This window comes from Phytophthora sojae (assembly GCF_000149755.1).
Source record: "Phytophthora sojae unplaced genomic scaffold PHYSOscaffold_2, whole genome shotgun sequence".
Classification (NCBI taxonomy): Eukaryota; Oomycota; class Peronosporomycetes; order Peronosporales; family Peronosporaceae; genus Phytophthora; species Phytophthora sojae.
In genome coordinates, this window is record NW_009258116.1 from 2,993,481 (window position 1) to 3,014,032 (window position 20,552).

The following is a 20,552-nucleotide window of genomic DNA, read 5'->3' on the forward strand; positions in this document are numbered from 1 at the left end:
GTATCGGAAGAAGCTCAAGCGTTGATGCAGGAGGTTTCTACTCTCATCGATAGCACACAAGGAAACCAAGTGGGCACTGAAAGTGCAGCTCCGGATGCCGTTTCATTAGAGTTGACTCCGACTTCACTGAAAATGATGGAGTCGAAGCTTGCTCCTGACAAAGCGGATGATGGACTTCCGGAGCTATTCCCATCATCATCAAGCACTCGAAGCGGGGAACTGGAAAAGACGGGAAAACGTATGAATCCACGGTCAAAAATCGATCTGCAAGTAAACGCCCAACTCGTACGCCATTTGCATGTTGTAGAGGGAAAGCTCATCCTGTCGAGTTCTTCTCTCCGGTTTGTGGCTGAGCGAGTGGTTGATGAACACGAGACTGTGGTTGTCGAAAAAATGCCTGGCTTACCTGTGGACAATGCTTGGCGATTTCTTTTTAAACGCCGCCGTTGGAGAATCGACGATATCGTGGGCATGTATCGGCGGCGATACTTGCTGAAGCCGACGGCGCTGGAGCTATTTATTCAATCCACAAGGAAAAACTACTTTTTTAATCTGGTGTCGGAGGATGTGGCTCTGTTTCACGAGGCTCTTATGACGCGAAGACCACTATTGCTGAAGCGTGATCCAAGTGTCCGTAGACTCCGTCACCCAAGCAGCTTATTTCGCAACTCGCCTATGAGTAATCGCTGGGTCCAGCACGAGATCTCCACTTTTGAATATCTTATGTGGCTGAACACGATTGCTGGCCGGACATACAACGATCTGACACAGTATCCCGTTTTCCCGTGGGTTATCTCGGATTACGAGTCAGCAACGCTGGACTTCGGTCGGAGGGAGTCGTATCGAGACCTGACAAAGCCAATGGGAGCTTTGGAGCCAACTCGCCTCAAGTTTTTTGTTGACCGCTACAACGCGTTTGAAGATCCTGATATCCCCAAGTTTATGTGAGTATACTACTTCGAAGTACTTACTATTTTAACGGAAGAGCTGACGTGTCATGTTGCTTTAATTGCAGGTATGGGACTCACTATTCCAACATTGGTGCCGTGCTCTACTACCTTATCCGCTTGGAACCATTCACCTCGTATGCACTGAGCATCCAAGGAGGGAAGTTTGACCACGCGGACCGTTTGTTCCACTCAATCGCGGAAACGTGGCATAACTGCCTCACTGACTACACCGACTTGAAGGAGTTAACTCCTGAATGGTTCTACTTGCCTGAGTTCTTAGTGAACTGTAACAAGCTGGACCTAGGTACCAGGCAAAGCGGTGCGGATGTGAGCGATGTTGTGCTGCCTCCTTGGGCAAGCTCACCCGAAGATTTCGTGATGAAAAACCTCGTGGTACGTAAACGTTTATTGTTGTACATTCCTAATCATTCAACTAACCCCTCTGTCTTACCAGGCTTTGGAAAGTGAGTATGTGTCGGCCAATATTCATCACTGGATCGATTTGGTCGTTGGCTGCAAGCAGCGTGGGGCAGCTGCTGTGAAGGCGAACAACGTGTTCTTCTACCTTACGTACGAGGGCATGGTTGACGTCGACTCGATCACTGATCCAGTCGTGAAGTCTTCGATGCAGTCTCAGATCGCGCATTTCGGGCAAACGCCTACCCAAGTTCTTCGCGAGTTTCATCCACAGCGACAATCGATAGCGAGCACTCTGCTCGCAGGTAATGTTGCATCACCAGCAAAGCCGCCGTCGGTGTCTGCTACACCTGAACTTCAGCGGACGGTGTTGGGGGTACCTCATGAAGCACCCGTTGTGCTTGTCAAGCTGATCTCAGGCACATCGCAGCTCGTCTGTGTGGACAGCAACGGCATGCTTTCTTGTCATCGATTCGGACCAAAGTTGACGAAACCGCACCACCACCATCATTCGAACAAGTCCAAGGGAGCAGTATCTGCGACGGGCTCCGGTAGTGAGCATGCTGGTGAATTCATTGAGCTTCAAGACCGAAAGAGCCGAAAGGTGATTGGAGAGAAGCGGTTTCTGTCGACCCCGCAGGGTGTCCCCAACTCGATCGCGTTGCTTCATGGCGGCATGGTGATTTGCACTGTCGGTCATCACGATTTCTCCGCGCGATTCCACTCGACCGCCGATGGAGCGCTACTGTACCGGTTGTTGCAGCATCAGTCAGTGGTGACCTGCGTGAGTACCAGCAGCTCCGGCACAATGCTGGCTCTTGGTTGCACCGACGGCACCATCTCCGTGTGGAAAGTGGCAAGCATGAACTCGACGTTGCTGGACTCGCTCAAGATCTTCCGAGGCTCAAAGACGAGCTCGAAACCCGTTCATGCTAACGACTACTCGGCCGACCAGGTGCTGCTAGGACACAACGCCCAAGTTAACTGCGTGAGTACATCTGATGAGCTCGGCGTCTGCGTCAGTGGCTCAGCCTCTAACGAGTGCTTAGTGCACAATTTGGAGGACGGCTCGATCATCCACTCGTTCGAGGTGCCAGGTGATCTCGAGCCCGGAGTTATATCGCTTGCGCTGTCCAACGTGGGTCACGTGGTGCTCCAGTCCATGGGCACAGGAGTTCCAATGCTGTATTCCTTCCACTTGAACGGAACGCTCATGGCCAAACTCTCGCTGGGTGACGCCCCGATGACATCGCTGAGTATCTGCGCGCGCTACTCGAAGGTTGTCGTGAGCAACAGCGAGCAGGCGCTCGTCATGACAGCGCATACGCTCGACGACCAGCGTGTCCTACTCGAACGAGCGACGTATGGAGATATCGCATCGCAAGGACTGGCCCCGGATGAAATGCACGTGGTGTTTGGCGTTGGCAGCGGCAAGATCGTGTGTCTTCCGCTGTTGCCACCACAGTTGCCGCCTTCCCGAACGGAGATGTAGGAGGTATATCAAACATATATTGTCTTTTGAATGAAATCTATGGGGGCCACGCTCATGTGCTCCGCTCATTCCTCCATCTCCACGTCCTGCTGCCCTACCGTCTCCGCATCGGCGCCCTCATCCTCTTCGCTATCGCTCTCCTCGTCTAGCTCAGGAGGTCGGTTGGCGATGGAGGTTTTGAGTTCGGCAATCGTCTCCTCCACACTCTGGAGCTGGTCCTGCAGGTAGAACTCGTCCCGCAGCTCCTTCTTGAGCTTCGTGAGCATGGTCTGGCACTTCTCAAAGAACTCGAGCGCGTTGGGCAGGTCGTCCATGGCGCGGTAGCACGTGCCTACGAGGAACCAGAGCTCGGCGTTCTCGTCGTCCTCCTGCATCACTCCTTCCAGCACGTCGCACGCCTGCTCGTAGCGCTCCACCTCGATGAGCATCTTGCCCGTGGCGGTGCGGAACTCCAAGGACGGCATGCTTTCTTCGTCGCAGTTCTCGTTGAGACGCCGGAACGTCTCCTCCAGCAGGCCGTCGGCCGCCTCCTTGTTCTGCTGCACGAGGCGCAGGTTGGCCAGCGCCTGCGTGGGCTCGGGCAGCCCCACGTCGAACTTCATGGCCTGCTGGAAGTAGTTCTCGCAGCGCGCCTCGGCCTCCTCGTGGTCGCACAGGTCCGTCATGTAGAGCTCCCCCAGCGAACAGAAGGCGTCGCAGATCTGCTTCTTGATGGTGAGCGCCGCGGGCGTGCTGGGGTCCACGTGCTGCTGCAATTCGTGCTCCAGCTGGGTGATGCCCTGCGTCGTGTAGCGCTCGGCCTCCTCGCCCGTGACCAGCTGCGACAGGTAGAAGTACTTGGACGGGTTCTGCGCGGGCGCCAGCGCCACGCTCTGCTGGAAGGCGGACAGCGCGCGCTCCGGGTTGTCCAGCTCCGTGCTCAGCTCGCCGATCGAGTCCAGCAGCGACGCGTTGCTCGGCTCCTGCAGCAGTGCCTTCTCGAAGAACTGCACGGCCAGCTCGGGCTGGCACTGGTCCACCAGCGCCTCCGCCTTGGCCACGAGCTCGGCCACCGAGTACTGCGCGTTGCCCCGAGCCATGCTGCCGGTCAGTCGGTTAGTCGGTCAGTCAAATGTGGGATGGCTTCAGTTTACCAATTGATGGCCATGCAGGAGCTCCAATGGTGCGGTACCATGGAATCGGTACAATTCTGGGTGTGTGAAGTTACGAACAGTTTTGAAGTTTTTATTGACAAATAGTGCGTACTTTATACTGCAACGGAGCCCGACACTATCACCTGTCTCGCCTGGTGGCGAACTTATCGCGCCGACTCATTCGCTCTTGCTGCTGCTGCTGACTCATTCGATCTGGATGCTGGCTGCGTTGACTCGGATGCTGCTGTTGGCTGCGTTGACTCGGATGATGCTGTTGTTGCCGTCGGGACGGATGTTGCGATTGCTGCCTCCTGCTCGAGTTGGTCTTGCGTTCCTCTATCGAGTCGTGCTCATACAAAACAACGGGGGTCGTGCCTGTGCGGTGGCGCCCTCGATCCGAGATATCCTCCTGTGCGTTGTTGTCACGATACCGTTGGCCTCGCCGCGTGTTGGGGCCAAGCGGATACGCATCCACCGTCAGTCTGTGGTGTGCCGGGGTCGTGTTGTTGTCCGAGAGGATAGCGGTGCCGTTAAGGGAGTTCTGCAACCCGCTCATGTTGGGCGAGTACTGGTACTGGCCTTCCACCCACAGGTCCGGCGTGATGTCCGTGTCCAGCACGCTGAGCTCCGGGGCGGCTTGATGGGGGAGGTGGCCCACGATGAACGGCATGTCCGTGTTGCTCGGGTCTTCTGAATACGCGCGTCGCCGGTTCCTTCGGCCATACAGCACCACGGCAATAACAGCCGCAATAGATATGAGGGCCAGGACGGAGGCCACGATCACAAGCGTCAATGGAGAGGAAGCTGTACCGGCCACCCCTTCGTCGCCGGTACTGCTGTCACTGCCACCGGCGCTTGACCCCGTCGGAAGGCTGTTAACTGGACTTAGTGTGCTGTTCCCAGACGCTGATCCGCTCTCGCTGTCGCTGCCCGATGAGCCACCGGACGAGGAGTCCACCGAATTCGGCGCAGTCTCGTTGACGGGGATGATGAGGATCTCCTCGTGCGACCCCGAGCCTTGGTAAATAATGTGCACGGTGGTGTCGTTGCGCAGGACGTCCGACCAGTCCATGCTTTCGTTCACCTTGACATGCCCCACGCCACTGCCGTCGACGAAGCTGGTCCCGTTCGAGAGGAACGCCATGTCCACAGTCCTGGCCGAGCCCGACCCACCGTTCGCATTGTCCTCCTCCTCGTCGACAAAAACCTGTTGGCGGCGTGCCTCGCGCAGTCTGCTAGCTGGCCCTGGCCTCTTGGTGGTCGTCATGGTGATCGACCACCGAACTCAATCCGCCAATTCCAGCGCAGGGTGATCAATGATCCGGAAGTGCGAACGCATCGGGCCGCCGCGGCCACACGGTAGAGGCAGTTCGTTCGCCTGTGAAAGCCCGCCACGATGTGACCCGATCGGGGTTTACGAAAGTGCAAGTCGCGGTCTGTAGGTGCACAGAAGCCAGCTCCACTGCATTTTGCGGGCTCCTTGCGCCGTCCTTACCATTCCAGATGTCAAGGAAGAGTTTGCACAGGATCTGCCTAAAGTGGCGATGGATACATTTACGGAACAAGGCCTTCGCATCGAGCACTGCGGAGATGGCGGCACCTGGCTCACGGAGTATGTCGACGAAAATTGCGCCGTGGTTCACACTTAAGTCGCTGGATACGCTCCAGCGCGAGATGAAGCAGCATCTTTTTGTCTATTAGACTTTTACCCTGAATTAAATTTCTGCATGGTGTTCGAGGTCAGCTCTGCCATTTCACGGCGCCAGTGCGAACGAACAAAGTCGAGCTGGTTCGGCGGTCGACACGTTTAAGTTACTATGCATGTATCAAGGTTCTTGACTCGAATACAGTTCAACCAAGCGAGAGTGATACATGTACAAGACCAAAAACGTAAAGGAGACTTTCGGGAACGGGAACCCGTACTTCCCCGCCGAAACTCATAATTAGGTTTCCAGGCATTTCATTCTGGCCGAACATTATTCCATCTCTATAGACACTGTTTGAGAACTTTACGTTGCCGAGCTCACCGAACAATGCAGACGCAACAATCAAAACTTCGGTCTCAGCACTCCAAGCATGTGCAGCTGTCGTTTTGGCCAGAAGCTGCCGCGTCTCGCGGACTTCACAAGGTCAAACAAGCACATGCTTCCGAGGAGTGCAACGAAAACATGGGGATGATGGTCATAAAAGTATTTTAGAGGGCGGAGCTTCCGCCGACGAGGCGAGGCCCTGGTTCCAACCTCGCATTTCGAGGAAGCCGTCATGCCGCCACCATGGTTTTCGGCCGAGGCCATCCCATGCGTCCACTTGACCATTTCACGATCGTACAGTCACTGGGTCGTGTCGAACCTTCCAAAGCGGCAGCAGCTTTCTTTCGCAGCGACACAGCTTTGTCGTAATGTACGACTCGTATGCTTGTACAGATGGTGTCCACACAAAACGGACACTGAACACAATAGTATTGTGTGTACTTTTAGTACATTTTCCATATTGTGTAATGACTAAAAGTACTGTTTTTGTCTTTAAATCCAGTTAAAACACTCAAAACAAACGCCGAAACTAAACACAATTCATGAATGTAATGAACCAATATAATTATTGAATTACAACTTCTGAGCCTGAATATATAATGTGGTCCACCTATCATTGCAAAATATTTAAATTTCAAACAAACCAATACTCAGCCCGGTTCCTTCCTTCTTCCTGCCGGTCACCGCCACCTCCTCCACGATGCGGCGCACGACGCTCGGCCCCGTGTCGTCCTCGCAGCTCAACACACGCTCCTCCATGCTGCGGCACCCGTCCACGCGCGTGTCCGTCCCCAACAAGAGCTCGGCCATGGAGCGCCAGTCCATCGGCGTCGTGTCTCGGCGCGTCTCCACGGCTGCCGGCCACACCGCACGCCGACCCCCCGCGGGCCCGCGCGCCTCCATGAACGCGCGTCAGTCCGTAGGCAACGGCGCCTCTAACCGACGCAGCAGCACTTACAGCTCGCGCGCGTCCGTGTCGGGCCGCGGCGGCGCGCGCGTGCTCGACCCGCGCCCCGTGAGCGACCGCTCGTACCTCAACAGCTGCGTGCAGGCGCTCGTGGAGTTCCTGAGCGACCGCATGTACGACCAGACGCTGTCGCCGGCGCTTCTGAAGCGCGGCCCGTCCAAGAAGGACTTCTGCAACATGATCCTGTTCCTGTTCAAGCAGGTGGACCCCACCTTCGAGTTCGGCGTCAAGTTCGAGGAGGACGTGGTGCTGCAGTTCCGCAACCTGCGGTACCCCATCCCCATCAGCAAGACGTCGCTGGCTGCCGTGGGCACGCCGCACACGTGGCCGACGCTGCTGCTGTCCATTTCGTGGCTCATCGAGCTGCTCAGCGTAAGGAGGATCGTGTTTATCTTATCTTTTATTATTTATTATGGTGCCCTGATGTTGTTTTATGTGGTTGATATTGGTTGGTGCTGGTAGTACGACGAAGCTATTCAGCAGGCGAACGAGACGGAGCAGAGTGACGAGAACGATGAGGAGAATGGAGACAAACCCTTCTTCAAGTACCTGGATGCGTCCTACCACGTCTTCCTGGCGGGTGAAGACGACAAATTCGCTATGCTCGAGAGACAAGAGCGAGAGAAACTGGGTACGCACGCACTTTTTGGTCTCTCAGTACTTGAGCGTTGGAGCTGACTCGACATCATTGCATTGCTGCAGTCGCGCGGAACGAGATTGTTAAGCAGGAGACGAGCGAGTTGGAGCAACAGCGCGAAGAGCTGAAGGAGCGCATCGAAAAGGCCAAGCGGGACAAGGTATGTCGGTCTACAGCTGAGTCGTTTATTGGGGACGTGACTGACGAGCTGAATGTTGCTTCATCACTTTTTTACCGCCAGAATGCGTTACCGCTACTTGACAAGAAGAAAAAAGATTGCCTGGGCGACCTAGCAAAATTCCAGGAGCTCGTGAGTAGGTACGAGATACTAGCGGCCAAGCTGAAGAAGAAAATGGAGTCTCTCGCTGAAGCTCGGCAGTCATTTGGTACGTTGGTCGACGCCCAAATTGGCGATAACTTCTACAGAACTTGTTGCTGATTTTCATTTGTGGTAAATAGAGGACGAGCTCAGCGCTCGTAACGAGGAAATTCGGAGGCTGCACACCCGTATTGAGAACCAGGAATTGTCTGCGCACGACATCGATCAAATCGCCCAAGAACGGGCTCGACTCACGGACCAACTTCATCAAGTGGTTAATCGGCAGAACGCTATCCAGCAACAGATCACTGCGGACGAAAATCGTGCTGCTGCCATACGCGATGATGTACGTACCTGTGTTGTATTGTGTGCATCATTGCTGTCGTTAATCTCACCTCGGTACCATGTGTCAGCTCGACAACCAACTTCGCGAGTACATTAATACTTGCAGACGACTGAAGATCATACCGGATACCGCAAAGAATGCTCTTGGCTTTAATTACATTGTCGGACTCGATCAAGCTCTGGAAGAGCTTGATGCAGTGACCAAGCTAGGCCACCACTTGAAGACCGACGTTCGTAGAGCAGCGCTTGAACTAAAGCAGAACCGAATCACGCGCGCCAATGCTGGTCTGGACGAAGCACTCGTGCTGGATGAGCAGTTGCAGCAAAGTGAAGAGCGACTGAACCTCGAGCATCAGACTGAGAAGAGGTGGGAGGCCGAGGTAAAGAAGTTCACAGAGCAAATGCGCAAAGAACGCGAAAAGCGAGACGACAATATCAGGCGAAAGGAAGTTGCAACTGGAGAAGTGGAGATGAAGATCACGAACATCGTGAATGGAGATAACCTCGCCGAAGAAGTGATCACGACCCGCCAGCACCTGGAGGACCTGACGAAAGCGTAAGTTCCCTCCTTTGATGGTCTGATGAGCGCAACAAAAGAAAGTAACCTGCATTTGTTATTAATTCGTCTTGCAGGTCGATGGAGATGACAGAGACGTATCAAGCTTTGGTCGACAAGAACCGGCATGCTGTAACCAATGTCCTGATGGCGTGCACGAACCACAAGGCCATGGTTGATCGAGCTATTTCGTCCCTGGAGGCAGAGATCAGCAAAGTAGAGCTCTGATGCATTGCGTGTGGAAGTGTAAGCACCCTTACAGTCCATCAACGCCAGTTGAACCCAAATGGCACATGCAAATATTGTAGGAGTAACGATGAAATGACTTTATCATGCAGACTTGCCCTACTTCATAGGTAAACCTTTGCGGGTAGTGCACTTCTTCTCATGGACAAGCCTCAGATAAGGCGTTCGCTGATACCCACGCGCACTACGCATCCAGCGATGTCGTGCGCAACACAAACTGGTCGAACCGCTCCTGCAGTTTCTGCCGCTGTGCCATACGTCGCCGCACAAGACTCGAGCGATTCTGTTTCCAGAATCGAATCTCGTCCTCAGGTATGCCGTGATTTTCGTCGTCGGTATCAACGTCAAGCTCCGGCAAGGATGAGGTGAACTGGTTAGACGCGTCCCAACCCATTGAGGAAAGTAGCTGCCACTCCATGCGCTCGTCGTACGTCAAATTCCCGCGGAGGCACGGCTCATCACACGTCGAGTCACACTGATGCGTCCCCATCGGATCCATGGATCTGATGGAGTTGTTGAGATCGTCATCATCTCCTTGGCTACTGAGAGAGTTGGTCGAAGATTGCGACGTCACGGTCTTACTGCTATCGGACTGCTTGCGCGTTTTGGTCTGCTTCGGCTTCTGCTTCTCTGCCTGTTGACTCTTCTCCGACTCGGAGCGATCCGCCTGCTTCTGTTTCGTTGCAGATTTGCGCTTCTTCTTCTTCTCCTTTCGCTTCTCCTTCTTCTTCGCCAACCTCCGAGACTCGTCATCTTCCTCAGCAAGCAGCTGCTCCATCATCTCCTCCCCGTGTAGCGCCTCCACCGCTACATCAAAATTGCGGCGAAGCGTTGACACGGCGCAGTGCACCAGCAATTCCTCTGAGCGCTTCTCTGACCGCGACTTGGTCCACAAGTTCTGCATCTTGTCCCAAATGACCATGCCCAGACATATGAGCACTTCGTCTTGCGCCTCAGCGATCGTCCGAGCGTGACGGTCTCCCCAGTCACCTACAACCTCCTGGTCTGCCCGCGACATCAGCTGGGACATAAACTCAATATTACAAGGCACAATGATCTGGTTTGTCGCTCGTGAGAACGCGAGCTCGTCGAACAAATACGACGTGTAGTGCAGATCATCGCCGTAGTCGCTGTGTTCGTGGTGTTTGTCCGAGCACTCGAAGCCTCCGCAGTCCTCGCAGTCGTCTTCGCTACAGCTCGAGCCGATCAGCAGATCATACGCCTCTAATACCTTCTCCTTGCATCGACAACAGAAGCGATGACGTCGCAGATAATTCTCCAGATCGGTCAAGAACTGGTCCGAATCGATATGAGAGAGATGCCGCTGGTGGTCCTCCGGGAGTTTGTGCCACAGCGCTTCAAACGCAGCAGGACGCGGACGCCCGCGCACTCTCTGGGAGTGGAGCTGACACCTCGCGCGCGACGTCCCTGCTTTGCTGTTTGGCTTGGTCGGCTTAGCCAGCGTCGTGGCGGCCCAGCGCTCCTGGTGGTAGAAGAGCGAGAACGACGTGTCCGGGCTGTTGAGGTACGACTCGTTGAGCCGGAAGTGGCTGTCCTGGTCGAAGCAAAGGCCCGAGCGACTCACGAGCTGCGGCACCCGCACGATGCCGTCCACCAGCTTGTAGAACAGCGCCTCGGCGCTGTTGCGGCAGCCTGGACACGGCAGCAGGTCCGTGGCCGTCTGCAAGAACTGGTGCACGTCTCCTCTCAGCGCCGCGACGCGCTCGCGGTCCGTCAGCAGCAGCCAGCGCTGTCACAATTACACCACAGGCACGTCGTCGTTAGCTCCCGCTGTCCCTTTGCCTCCAACCCCTGCTCCTGCTCCTTCTGTCGAAGTCTCTCAAGCGCTCACCTTGCGGAACTCGCGCGTCTCGGCGGCGCTGGGCTGGCACTGGCAGCTGGCGTTGGGGCCGCACTTGCTGCCGCCGTCGTTGGGCTGTTTCGAGCCTGCAGCGTCTGGGCTCGGCTCGCGGTCGCACCCCGCCATGGCCATCAACTCGGTCACGCTTCTAATCTTCTCCAGCAAGGAAATAAATCATAAATAAATAAAGATTGAGGTGAGATCGCTGGGCTTTCCGCGCGTTTCAAGGTCAATGCGCCGTCGGCGCATTGATTTGAGCCGCACCTTGACTGGGACCCCGTGCCTGGGTCACTTGGCTACTCACTTACTGAAGGCCTGGGCGCGCGCGCTTCTTCCCTGGAGCCAAGGCTTGCCGACGGCGCTTTGTATGAGGTCACACAGGCTCTCTATTCGCCCTTCCCCTAGCGCTTTTTCCGCCAATAGAAACGATAGTGACATAAAAAGACGTAATATAGGTAAATGGATACTTACGCAAAACTGCAACAAGGGCAGCTTGCTGTGACTCAGCTAAATAGTTTTATTGCTGCTCGTGCTCCTCCTGGTTCTCCTCCGCATCCTCTTGCTGCTGGCGAGCCTGCAATGTCTCGGCGATATCGTGAAGTCGAGCGACTTTGGCGTCCCGCGTCAGACGCCGCACCTTCTTGGGGAAGTTGGGCAGGTCTCGCCAGTTGAAAAAGTCGGGCACGTGCTTGAGCTCCGGCGTGTGCTTCATCACGGACGAGTGCTTCGAGACGAAGTACGGCAGCAGCGCCAGGTGGGCGAAGTCGTCCTCCATGTGCCAGGTCAGGTTGCGCTCCAGCATGACGTGCGACCGCCGCAGCACTCGGATGTCACTGTGGCTCAGTAACCGCTGCCGCGCCATCCGCTGCATCAGAGCCTCCGCTTTCTGCACAATAAGCAGACAGAAGAGGAGAGCACGAGTCTAAGTGTTAGTGCATCGTCGATCTTGAACAGTAGTCCCGGACATGCCAACCTTTGCGCCTTGAACTGGCCTGGACTTTAGCCCGATGACAGGGTCCAGCAGCTTCGGACCGTCGGTCGGAGCCGTCTCCGACTTCTTCTTCTGTGCAGTCGGCTTCGTGACGCGATTGTTCATGCCGATCACCTTCCGGCAATTGGGCGCGCCGCACAAGCACTCCGTGATTTCCTGTACGTAGCAGGTATACTTGTTAGACGCAGTAAGGCCGCGCTACGAGGATGCGAAGCTGCAGAACTCACAGCTTTGCTGAAGGACTCGAACTTGTAGTCGAACGTCAGCTCTTCGCCGACGACGATATCGCGCAGAGCGAAAATGGCGCATCGCTCTTCGCCATTGACGTCCCACTTCTCCACTCCGCAGTTTGGGTCGCAGCTGTGGTTGATGAAGCGCGCCCACCCGCCCATGCGCGTGGCATCGATGACTTCGCCACCACTCAACACCATCATGTAGCGGTGCTTCTCATTATGGTAAAGCTGGCGGCAAAAAACCAATGCTCCGTTAGCTCGGCACACAACAAAATAACCACGACAGGAACACGCACCACTCGTCGCATGTAGTACTCTTGCTCCGTCACGATCTCGCCCATATATTCTCCGACAAAGGAGCCTGCCTTCACGTTCTCCAACAGCTTCAGGCCGAGGCCTTTCCGTCCACAATCAACGAGCTGCGTAGGCGGCATGACACCCCGCTGTATCCTCATGTTGTCGCATCGGTCGCCACACTTGCAGAATCCTTCTATGCACTCCACCAAAGCCTGCTCGCGTCGGTACAGCGTCAGTGTTAGCGTCATTAATCGGTTCCCATCGTCAAAACTCCAACCACGCGGTACTAACCGCTCGATTTAAACAGTCATCGAGACACCCCATCTCGTTCTCGTTCGTCGGGGGCTTGCAGGAGCAAATAGTCACTTCATCCTAACAAGCGCAAGTCGTAAACACGACGGGTTATCATCACTCCAGAGCTCGATAGCTCTCCGGACGCAGCGCTCTAAAAGCTGCACGGTAGTCTCAGCAAGTACCTCGGCCAGTTTGCGCTCTTTCCGCTGTACGTAGACGTTATGCTTGATGATCTGGATCTCAGCCAGCGCCACCTCGATGGATCGCGTCCCCGTTACGCGGCTGGCACGGAACGCCTGCTCCCGGTCGCCATCCCTGAAATGTCAACACGGTTTTCTCAGCTCCTGAAGCACAATAATTGATGCAGCCTGCACGGCTAGGTAGCTGGAGATCTCTACTATCTGTACGCCAAAAGATGTGCTCGAAATACGTACAGCGAGAGCGCAGAAGTGTCGCCCGCCGCGTCCTCTTCCTTCGGCGGCGACTCCTCTTTCATGGCCTGGTCCATCGAGACGGAAAGTGGCAAACTTTTATGTGGTCGAAACTGTACACTATTGGTTGAAATAGAAACTCAAGTCTAGCCAATCATCGGGCGACAAACGCAATCTCGAGGCGACACTTGAAGAGCATGGAGCTGCTGGCCTGGCAGTGGCGCCCCAGGGCGACGCTCACGGCGGCAGACTCGTGCGATAGGTGTACTGTGTTTGCCTTGCAGTACAGCGATTGCGCCGTGCTCCGCGTGCGCTGGAAGTCCGAGTGTTCGCCCGAGACAGACGGATACGCAGAGCCTCAAGTTGATTCGGAGCCGCTGGATCGCGATCTGGAGCTGCACGGCCACGCAGAGCGCGTCGTCAGCATTAAAATATACGACAGAGATTGCTCGACTCTGATGTTATGCTCTGCGTCCCGAGACTGGTGCGTTTGCCTATGATGGTGGTGTTGGTGCTGGGATGGGGCTGACGTACGTTGTGCGCAGCGTCATTGTGTGGCATGTTACGGGGAGCTCGCGCGTGACGCAATGCGTTCTGGTGGAGAACTTGCCTGCCGAACCAGGATGGGTAGCTTTTGATGCTACAGGTACATTAGCGGCAGTGGCGAGTGAACGGGACGTCAAAGTTTTCGTCATCGAGCGGAAAGAGGTGCTGGTCATGCTGGAAGGACACCTGGCACGCGTACGTGTTCATGCATCTCTTGGAAGGTGTTCAGAAGTACGGCGCCACAATTAAAGTTTGTTGTGGTGATAATTGTCTCTAGGTGACGAAAGGAGAGTTTCATCCGATCCAGCACCACTTGATGGTAACTGCTTCTGAAGATCGGACGTTCAAGGTATACTTTAGCGCGGAATCAATCCAATGTGAATGCACTAACACGAGTGCGTAGGTTTGGGACCTAGCTGCAAGAACGTTGTGGTTTCAATCCGCTGTACTCTCAGCTTTCTCGATTCTTTCAATCGCGCTAAACCCCGTCAATGGAGATGCCGCTTTGGGGTTTGCCGACGGATCGGTCAAGGTATTTGCGCTCTTGGACGGCTATGCGAAAGAGCTCACCGCATTCAATGTTGAGAACTTTGTGCGCAAGTCACTGCGTCGAAAGCAGGTTCGCCCACAGAAACATTTCGAGATTTACTTGAATGGTTACTTACTTGCATGTCTGAATGTGCGCTGATCCAAAGGAAGCCGAAGTAGAGACGCGTCGAAATTTGCCTCAAGTAATCAGTTCTCTTCCTCCATGGGCACGAAGTGAAAACGCACAAAAATGTTCAGCTGCTGCTGGTGTACCTACGAGTTACGGATCTGCTGCCGGCCTTGACGCACCCGATGAAGACCAGGTCAACACAGAAGTTTCTTGTCCAGTTTTATCGATGAAGTACGTTTGTGTCGATCGCAGAGATGTCAGGCCTTCCAGACCCTCTCCAGAAGTCCTGTTTAACAGCCACCACAATCGCGACTTACTGGACTACAACCAGTTTCTCATTGCTGGCGTCCCGGGTTATCTTCTGAGCGTGAATGCATACTCCTTCGATATCGGGATTGTCCATGACTTCCAGCAACCTTGCGTGGTAAGAAACGGCGTTCAGCAGCAGCTTGATCCGATTTGTGTGGCGAAGGACTTCAGCTTCTACCATCCGCCAGGTTCGAGCACTCTCCAGTGTGGTGTGGTGAGCGCATTCCAGCCGTGTTTTACGATGCTAAGTGCTTCAATCGCAGCCAGCAGCCCCCAAACAGGTAATCAAGCGGAAGCGAGGACACCATGTGACTACCCGATGTCTCAAGAGCGAAGATTTTCGGACGAAAGCAACGAGTGGGTGTCCATAATACCTAAAGGCCCACCGCTAAGGGATAGCGTGTTGAATATGGCACCACTTTCAGCAAGGAAAACTCCGCCAAAAGGTGCTAAGAACCTGGACAAGCCCATCACTTTTCATACTCGAATCAAGTCTTCTGGGTACGGATCCTCGGCAACCCCCTTCGGTTCAAGACGAACACCGCCAAAATCGCGCATGATGGCACGCAAGCCCAACTCTGGATCCCGATCGAAGGGTACTGATTCGTCTACATCGGTCGGTTCTTACTTGAAAGAATACCCGATGAACTGCGGTCTACTGCAACACTACCAGTCAAAGAATACGCTACCACCAAAGACATTGCACCAAGGAGCGATCTTGCACATCGAGTATTCGAGTGATGCCAAGTGGCTTGCAACAAGTGGCAACGACCGCGTAGCCCAAGCCTGCAAGTTACCATTCAGCCGATTTGGAGGTGAAGGCAACGTGTTTGTCGGCCATGACCAAGCAGTGCGTGCCATTCACTGGAGTCAAAACGATCGGATGCTCGTGACTGTCGGCAGTGACAGAACGAGTCGTTTGTGGCTTGCTGAGAGTGATTCATGCTCACTCACACTTCAGGGCATCGCCCCACCCTCGAATGTCGCCGCCGCTGCTGCCGCCATGGGGTCGATGTCCAGCGCCAAGAAAACAACACGGCAAGAGGTTGTGGAGGCGCGCTTCTTCTACATGGACAAGTTTCTGCTATCGGCATGTGGAAACCTCGTGCGGTTGCACCAGTTCGAGCTGGATGAAGCGTTCGCTCGAGCTTCAAGCAGCAAGGCAAAGCCTGTCAAGAAGAAGAACGATGTTGAAGTCCTCAAGAACCGGAGTCGCAAGAAGCGCGTTGCTCAATGGAGCTTCGACGATATGCAGAGCGTGACCAGCCTCGCCTGCGTGAACGGAGCCTTCCTGTCGTCCGTGGCGGTACTTGCGGGCTCGGACCGATCGCTGCGGGTCCTGGACGTCGGTGCCGGTGGTGGAGGGCGCACTGTCCGCGTGGTGCGTGACGCACACAGTCGTGCCGCACACACAGTAGCACTGCCTCGACCAACATGTTACGCTAGCCATCCGAGCAACTTTTACGACCTCATGCTGAGCAGCGCGCCTGACAGCACCACGCACTTGTGGGATATTCGAGCCGACAACTGCGTCATGCGCTTCTGCGAGCATGTCAACCGCGTACATACTCTGGGCGTTGCTTTCAGTCCATGCATGCGGTACGTGGCCACGGGGTCTGAAGACCGGGCTGCCTACATATACGACGTTCGCACAGGCCGTCGGCTTGTCAAGCTCAAAGGGCACACTGACGTGGTCACAAGTGTTGCGTTCAACCCCCTCCATCCCCAGCTAGCAACAACTTCAACCGATGGTACGGTGAGATTTTACAGCAGTGAACGATCGGACTGACAGCTCCAAACAAACAAGAGGAAAACTGCGCGGTTATATTTCAACACAAAAAATGCATTAGAACACATTGGAACCTTGCGCATTGCAATGCAGGTAGGCAAGCGCAGACATCTCGAGGCCAGCAGAAGCCGGCAAGGAAGCTAGCTACAGCTACAACTCATGTCTCCCAGTTCAAAATCTACGGTCGATTTCTGCACTCGTCCTCGAGAAGCCAACCACCAAGTCGAAAAACGCAGCTAGGTTTACACGCGCACAGCGGGCGAGTTCACGAACGAGCCCTCCTCCATGTCGGGGTCGTCGCTCTTGGCCTTGGAGCTGTCCATGAGACCCTTGCGCTCCTTGGTGGTCTTCTCCTCGGTCTCCGTCTGCAGGTTGTCGTCCTCGACAGCGTGCTCGGCCTTGGCACCAGCAATGGTACGCTCCAGGTCTCTCTGGGCCTTGCGCTTGCGCATGACGAAGACGACCAGCACGATGATGACAGCGATAAGCGCAACAGTAGCAGATCCAGCGATGGCAACCTCTTCTGGCTCGAACTCCTCCAGTCGGGACAGGAAGTCGGTCTGGACGGCCTCAGTCTCGCCGGCAGTGCCGTTGCTGGCGTGGATGTGCTTCATGGGCTGAGCAAGGAACTTCTTACGCTGCGAGGGCGTCATGCACTCGGGCACCTCCTCCTGAATACGCAGCCAGTTGACAATCTCGCCCTCCTCACGATGACCGCACTCAGTCAGAAGCAAGCGCTTGCCCTCCGGGATGAAGTTAAGGATGAAGCGACCCTGGGTCTCGTCCTCGCCGTTCTTGGTGCAGTTGATGTAGGCCACCACGTGGTACGAGAAGCGTCCGTTTTCCTCAGCCTTCTGCTCCACAGCGTTCATGGTCATGTTGAAGGTGTCGCACACTTCCGTGTCGTTGTACGAGATGAAAGCGTACAACGAAGCCTTGATGACAAGCAGCGGAGGGTCATCGTACACGCTCACCCAGCCGTCCTCGTTGCGCAGGTCGATCTTGTCGATTTCGGCGCTACCCTCCGAAGAGTGGTCAATAACACCATTGTTCTTGTCACCCTTGATCTTCTTGTCGTTCACACTCGATTCGATGACAGGCTCCGGGGTCTCCTCAACCTCCTCCGTCGTCTTGGTCGACTTCTTCACAGCGGAAGGAGTCTTAGTGGTGGTGGAGGACGTCGTGCGCTCCTCCTCCTCCTCAGCTGTCGCGGGCGCAGAAGTCGTCGATTTTTTCTTCTTCTTCTTTGGGGCCTCCGTGGTGCTGGCTTCCTTCTCAGCCTCCTCCTCGGCGGCGCTAGTCTTCTTCTTCTTCTTGGTGGTGGTGGGGGCCTTTGTCGAATCTGACGATTTTTTCTTCTTGGTCTTCTTGGGGGCCTTCGTGACGTCGTCGTCGTCGTCGTCGTCCACGACGTGAGCGGCCAGCACACGCGTTTCGTGCGCCGCGTTGATCATGGAGGCGTCGAACGCCGCAACGGTGTTCTCCGAGTTGACAGCCAACGTGTTGGCCTCCGTGGAGGCGGGCAGCGAGAAGGCCGAGACGGCGGCCGCAGTCAGCAGCGCAGCGCGGAACACTCCAGAGATGCGCATGGTCAGTCAGATGAGGGGGAGCTCTGGCTAGCTTTGGCTGGCGGAGTGTGCTGGGCTCGAGGGAAATTCGAGATTGATGGGGCCGGCTACGTGGTCGTCGGCTGCGAGCCAAGTTCGCGGCGGACGCACTGCACTCTTGCACAGCAACATCGCCTCCTCTCGCTCCGAGCCGCGCGCGGCCCAATCAGCGCGCCGCGCGGGAACTGAATCCAGGGTATGTCGCGACGCAGGTGAGCTGCAGTACTTAGCCGTTACATACTGAAAATCGGGTTGCCAAGGGTACTGATTATTGGGAGTTCGCACTTTATCTGGCCAGATGCGGTACGCGCCGCCTGCATACAAACGCCAAGTGTTTTTGGTGGTCAAGTCCGGAGGGGAGAGATGAGCGCGGGTAGGGGTACAAGATGCTGACAATCGGACGCTCACGGCAGCGGAGCTGGGGTCAGGAGGACTTGCGGCGCCGCGCGGCCACCTGTCGCCCATGCCAGCTCACGGTCACCTCGCCGGCGTTCTTCTACCCGCGCCAACGCTGTCGGTCATGGCTGCATACAGCAGCTGCCGCCGCAACGGTATACGATGGCCGAGACGGCGGTGACCGATGGCCGGGGTCGGCGCTGAAGGCGCCAGATGGCTGCGTCTATCAGATTGCGGGGCCAGTGACGTTGGTCAACTACACTTGACCGTTGCAGGCCGAAGCCAACGAGAAGGTGTTGAAGTGTTCGCCGCGGCTTCAAGGCAGCAGCGGCCAAGGCGCTGGGCCTCATGCCGTCCGATCTCAGTGATTCCCGCGCTGACGACGCCCGCCCGCCGTCAGAGGCTGGGCGGCAAGTTGCAGCGGGGGCCGCGAAAGCGAGCGCGAGCCAACTGATCTCGCGACTGCGGAGACTGAGCAACTCCAGCCACGCTCCTACGCCGGCCTTTACGCCGCACAGTGGGACGCGAAAGCAACACAATGCCGCGACGCGTCAGGTTGCGACTCGGCTCGCCCAATCAGCGCGCGCTGCGTGGCGCAGGATCTCGTACTTAGCGGCGACTGTGAAGCCATGATGGCGGACTGGGATGTGAAAAGCCGCAAACCCTCATGGCCAGAGCGGAAGATCGAGCGAGCGACGACGATGGCAGCGACAGCGCCAGTGACAGTAGCAGCGGGTACGACTCCGCGAGCAGCGACCGCAGTAGCAGCGGAAGCAGCAGTGACGGCAGCGAAAGTGGCGAGGAGGACGACGACGTTGATGAGACCGACGAGGCCGCCGCCAAGAAGCAGCGCGTGCGGGCGGACATGGACGAGATGCGGCGCATGATGGCCGACATGGACGCTGTCAAAGCGAGGTTGCAGCTGCGCTTCGCAGCCGAGCGCCAGGCGAGGCAGGACAGGCTCGCGCGAGAAGATCGGGAGCGCGAGGTGCAGGAAGAGGCCCGCCGGCGGGCTGAGGAGGAAGCTCTGGCTCGGCATGTGGAGGCGGGTGTGCAAACCGACGATTGCGGAAAATCACAACAGCAATCTCAGTTGGCGCAGCACGGCGCGGCCCCTGTCTCCGACCATGCCGCCGCTGCAGTCGACAATCGCAGTCTACACGCGATTGATGGTGGCGCCGGGTTTGCAGACGCCGCCGCTCCAAATAAAGCCAAGCCTGCTGGCTTGAGCTTGTACGATCTGGTGAAGGCGTCCGGGTTCGGTCCGTCGCGGAAGGCGCGTTCCTCGGTTCGACAGGAAGATCCGCAGGCGGGGCTGTCACCTTCGCACGCCTCGATCGAGCCCGAGTTGGACGCTACACATCAGCAGCAGGAGCAATTCCACGAGGAGAGTTCAGGTCCTGGTGTGAAGCAGGACTGGGACGACACCAATTCCCAGCTTAGTCATGACCAAGAGGACAGCGTCGTGGGCGGACATACCGGCCGCACGTCTAACGCCTCGCGTCACGATGTTGCAAGCGTCGGGTCGATGCGCAGTCATTTGGCGCAGTCTAAGGGCGAGCGATCGCTGCGGCCTCCTCACAAATTCGATGAGAACTCGTCCTCCGTGAGCAACAGCTTCGTCTTGTCTGGGGCTGGCCATCAGACCTCGGTCTTGTCGGACCTGACTCAACGACGAGACCACAGGTTCAACGCCGCCGCCCTGCTCAGCGCGAGCAAGCCAGCGCCGCATTCGTCTACATCTACCGACGGCCACAGCGACAAGACAGATGAGCAGCGAGAGATGGAGGCCATCCGGTGCCTGCTCTTCGGCCATCGGTGACGATCACACAGGGCTACGCGCCCATCACCGGAACTTCAATTTGCCTCTAATACAGATTCCTCATGTGTGCGTGTTTGCGCGCCTCCAAGCCAAACCGTAGTAATTGTACCTGCCATCTCGAATACGGAAGTAGAACATTCACCTTGCATCGCCCAATCTTGGGGCGAATAATATCACATCGTGGCTACTGCGTACATTCCATGCACGGCATTGGCCGATAATATGT

General features: G+C 56.1%; 11 protein-coding genes across 11 annotated transcripts; 6 read left to right on the forward strand and 5 right to left on the reverse strand.

The window, feature by feature from the left end:
* Positions 1-393: 393 nt before the first annotated feature.
* PHYSODRAFT_486642 (hypothetical protein) lies at positions 394-1,644 on the forward strand (the record flags this gene model as incomplete). Its single annotated transcript, XM_009520679.1, has 3 exons — positions 394-944; positions 1,016-1,343; positions 1,405-1,644. Coding segments are annotated over 3 exons (1,119 nt in total), but the record flags the coding sequence as incomplete, so codon positions are not given.
* Positions 1,645-2,679: 1,035 nt separating this feature from the next.
* On the forward strand, positions 2,680-2,859 carry PHYSODRAFT_485575 (hypothetical protein; the record flags this gene model as incomplete). Its single annotated transcript, XM_009520680.1, has 1 exon — positions 2,680-2,859. The coding sequence occupies one exon, from the start codon at positions 2,680-2,682 to the stop codon at positions 2,857-2,859; it is 180 nt and encodes a 59-aa protein (XP_009518975.1).
* Positions 2,860-2,924: 65 nt separating this feature from the next.
* Positions 2,925-5,259, reverse strand: PHYSODRAFT_255032 (hypothetical protein; the record flags this gene model as incomplete). Its single annotated transcript, XM_009520681.1, has 3 exons — positions 2,925-3,939; positions 4,424-4,864; positions 4,898-5,259. The coding sequence occupies 3 exons, from the start codon at positions 5,257-5,259 to the stop codon at positions 2,925-2,927; spliced, it is 1,818 nt and encodes a 605-aa protein (XP_009518976.1).
* A 1,463-nt stretch (positions 5,260-6,722) lies between these two features.
* PHYSODRAFT_478429 (hypothetical protein) lies at positions 6,723-7,667 on the forward strand (the record flags this gene model as incomplete). Its single annotated transcript, XM_009520682.1, has 3 exons — positions 6,723-6,937; positions 6,983-7,361; positions 7,452-7,667. The coding sequence occupies 3 exons, from the start codon at positions 6,723-6,725 to the stop codon at positions 7,665-7,667; spliced, it is 810 nt and encodes a 269-aa protein (XP_009518977.1).
* A 1,024-nt stretch (positions 7,668-8,691) lies between these two features.
* On the forward strand, positions 8,692-9,074 carry PHYSODRAFT_482111 (hypothetical protein; the record flags this gene model as incomplete). The annotated part of the gene is made up of 2 exons (XM_009520683.1): positions 8,692-8,846; positions 8,924-9,074. The coding sequence occupies 2 exons, from the start codon at positions 8,692-8,694 to the stop codon at positions 9,072-9,074; spliced, it is 306 nt and encodes a 101-aa protein (XP_009518978.1).
* Positions 9,075-9,276: 202 nt separating this feature from the next.
* On the reverse strand, positions 9,277-11,085 carry PHYSODRAFT_324877 (hypothetical protein; the record flags this gene model as incomplete). The annotated part of the gene is made up of 2 exons (XM_009520684.1): positions 9,277-10,842; positions 10,945-11,085. 2 exons carry the CDS (start codon positions 11,083-11,085, stop codon positions 9,277-9,279), a joined length of 1,707 nt encoding a protein of 568 aa, XP_009518979.1.
* Positions 11,086-11,509: 424 nt separating this feature from the next.
* On the reverse strand, positions 11,510-12,611 carry PHYSODRAFT_462592 (hypothetical protein; the record flags this gene model as incomplete). Its single annotated transcript, XM_009520685.1, has 4 exons — positions 11,510-11,839; positions 11,927-12,100; positions 12,172-12,405; positions 12,474-12,611. Coding segments are annotated over 4 exons (876 nt in total), but the record flags the coding sequence as incomplete, so codon positions are not given.
* Positions 12,612-12,941: 330 nt separating this feature from the next.
* On the reverse strand, positions 12,942-13,276 carry PHYSODRAFT_441987 (hypothetical protein; the record flags this gene model as incomplete). Its single annotated transcript, XM_009520686.1, has 2 exons — positions 12,942-13,083; positions 13,203-13,276. Coding segments are annotated over 2 exons (216 nt in total), but the record flags the coding sequence as incomplete, so codon positions are not given.
* A 120-nt stretch (positions 13,277-13,396) lies between these two features.
* Positions 13,397-16,501, forward strand: PHYSODRAFT_295996 (hypothetical protein; the record flags this gene model as incomplete). Its single annotated transcript, XM_009520687.1, has 5 exons — positions 13,397-13,683; positions 13,745-13,940; positions 14,023-14,094; positions 14,149-14,364; positions 14,441-16,501. 5 exons carry the CDS (start codon positions 13,397-13,399, stop codon positions 16,499-16,501), a joined length of 2,832 nt encoding a protein of 943 aa, XP_009518982.1.
* Positions 16,502-16,512: 11 nt separating this feature from the next.
* On the reverse strand, positions 16,513-18,146 carry PHYSODRAFT_353863 (hypothetical protein). Its single transcript, XM_009520688.1, has one exon. The coding sequence runs from the start codon at positions 18,088-18,090 to the stop codon at positions 16,744-16,746; it is 1,347 nt and encodes a 448-aa protein (XP_009518983.1). The 5' UTR covers positions 18,091-18,146; the 3' UTR covers positions 16,513-16,743.
* Positions 18,147-19,171: 1,025 nt separating this feature from the next.
* PHYSODRAFT_295998 (hypothetical protein) lies at positions 19,172-20,326 on the forward strand (the record flags this gene model as incomplete). Its single annotated transcript, XM_009520689.1, has 1 exon — positions 19,172-20,326. One exon carries the CDS (start codon positions 19,172-19,174, stop codon positions 20,324-20,326), a length of 1,155 nt encoding a protein of 384 aa, XP_009518984.1.
* Between the last annotated feature and the right edge of the window lie 226 nt (positions 20,327-20,552).

What these genes read in the sequence shown, in the direction of transcription:
- PHYSODRAFT_353863 (XM_009520688.1), bottom strand. Translation starts at nt 18,090, where the DNA reads ATGCGCATCTCTGGAGTGTTCCGCGCTGCGCTGCTGACTGCGGCCGCC.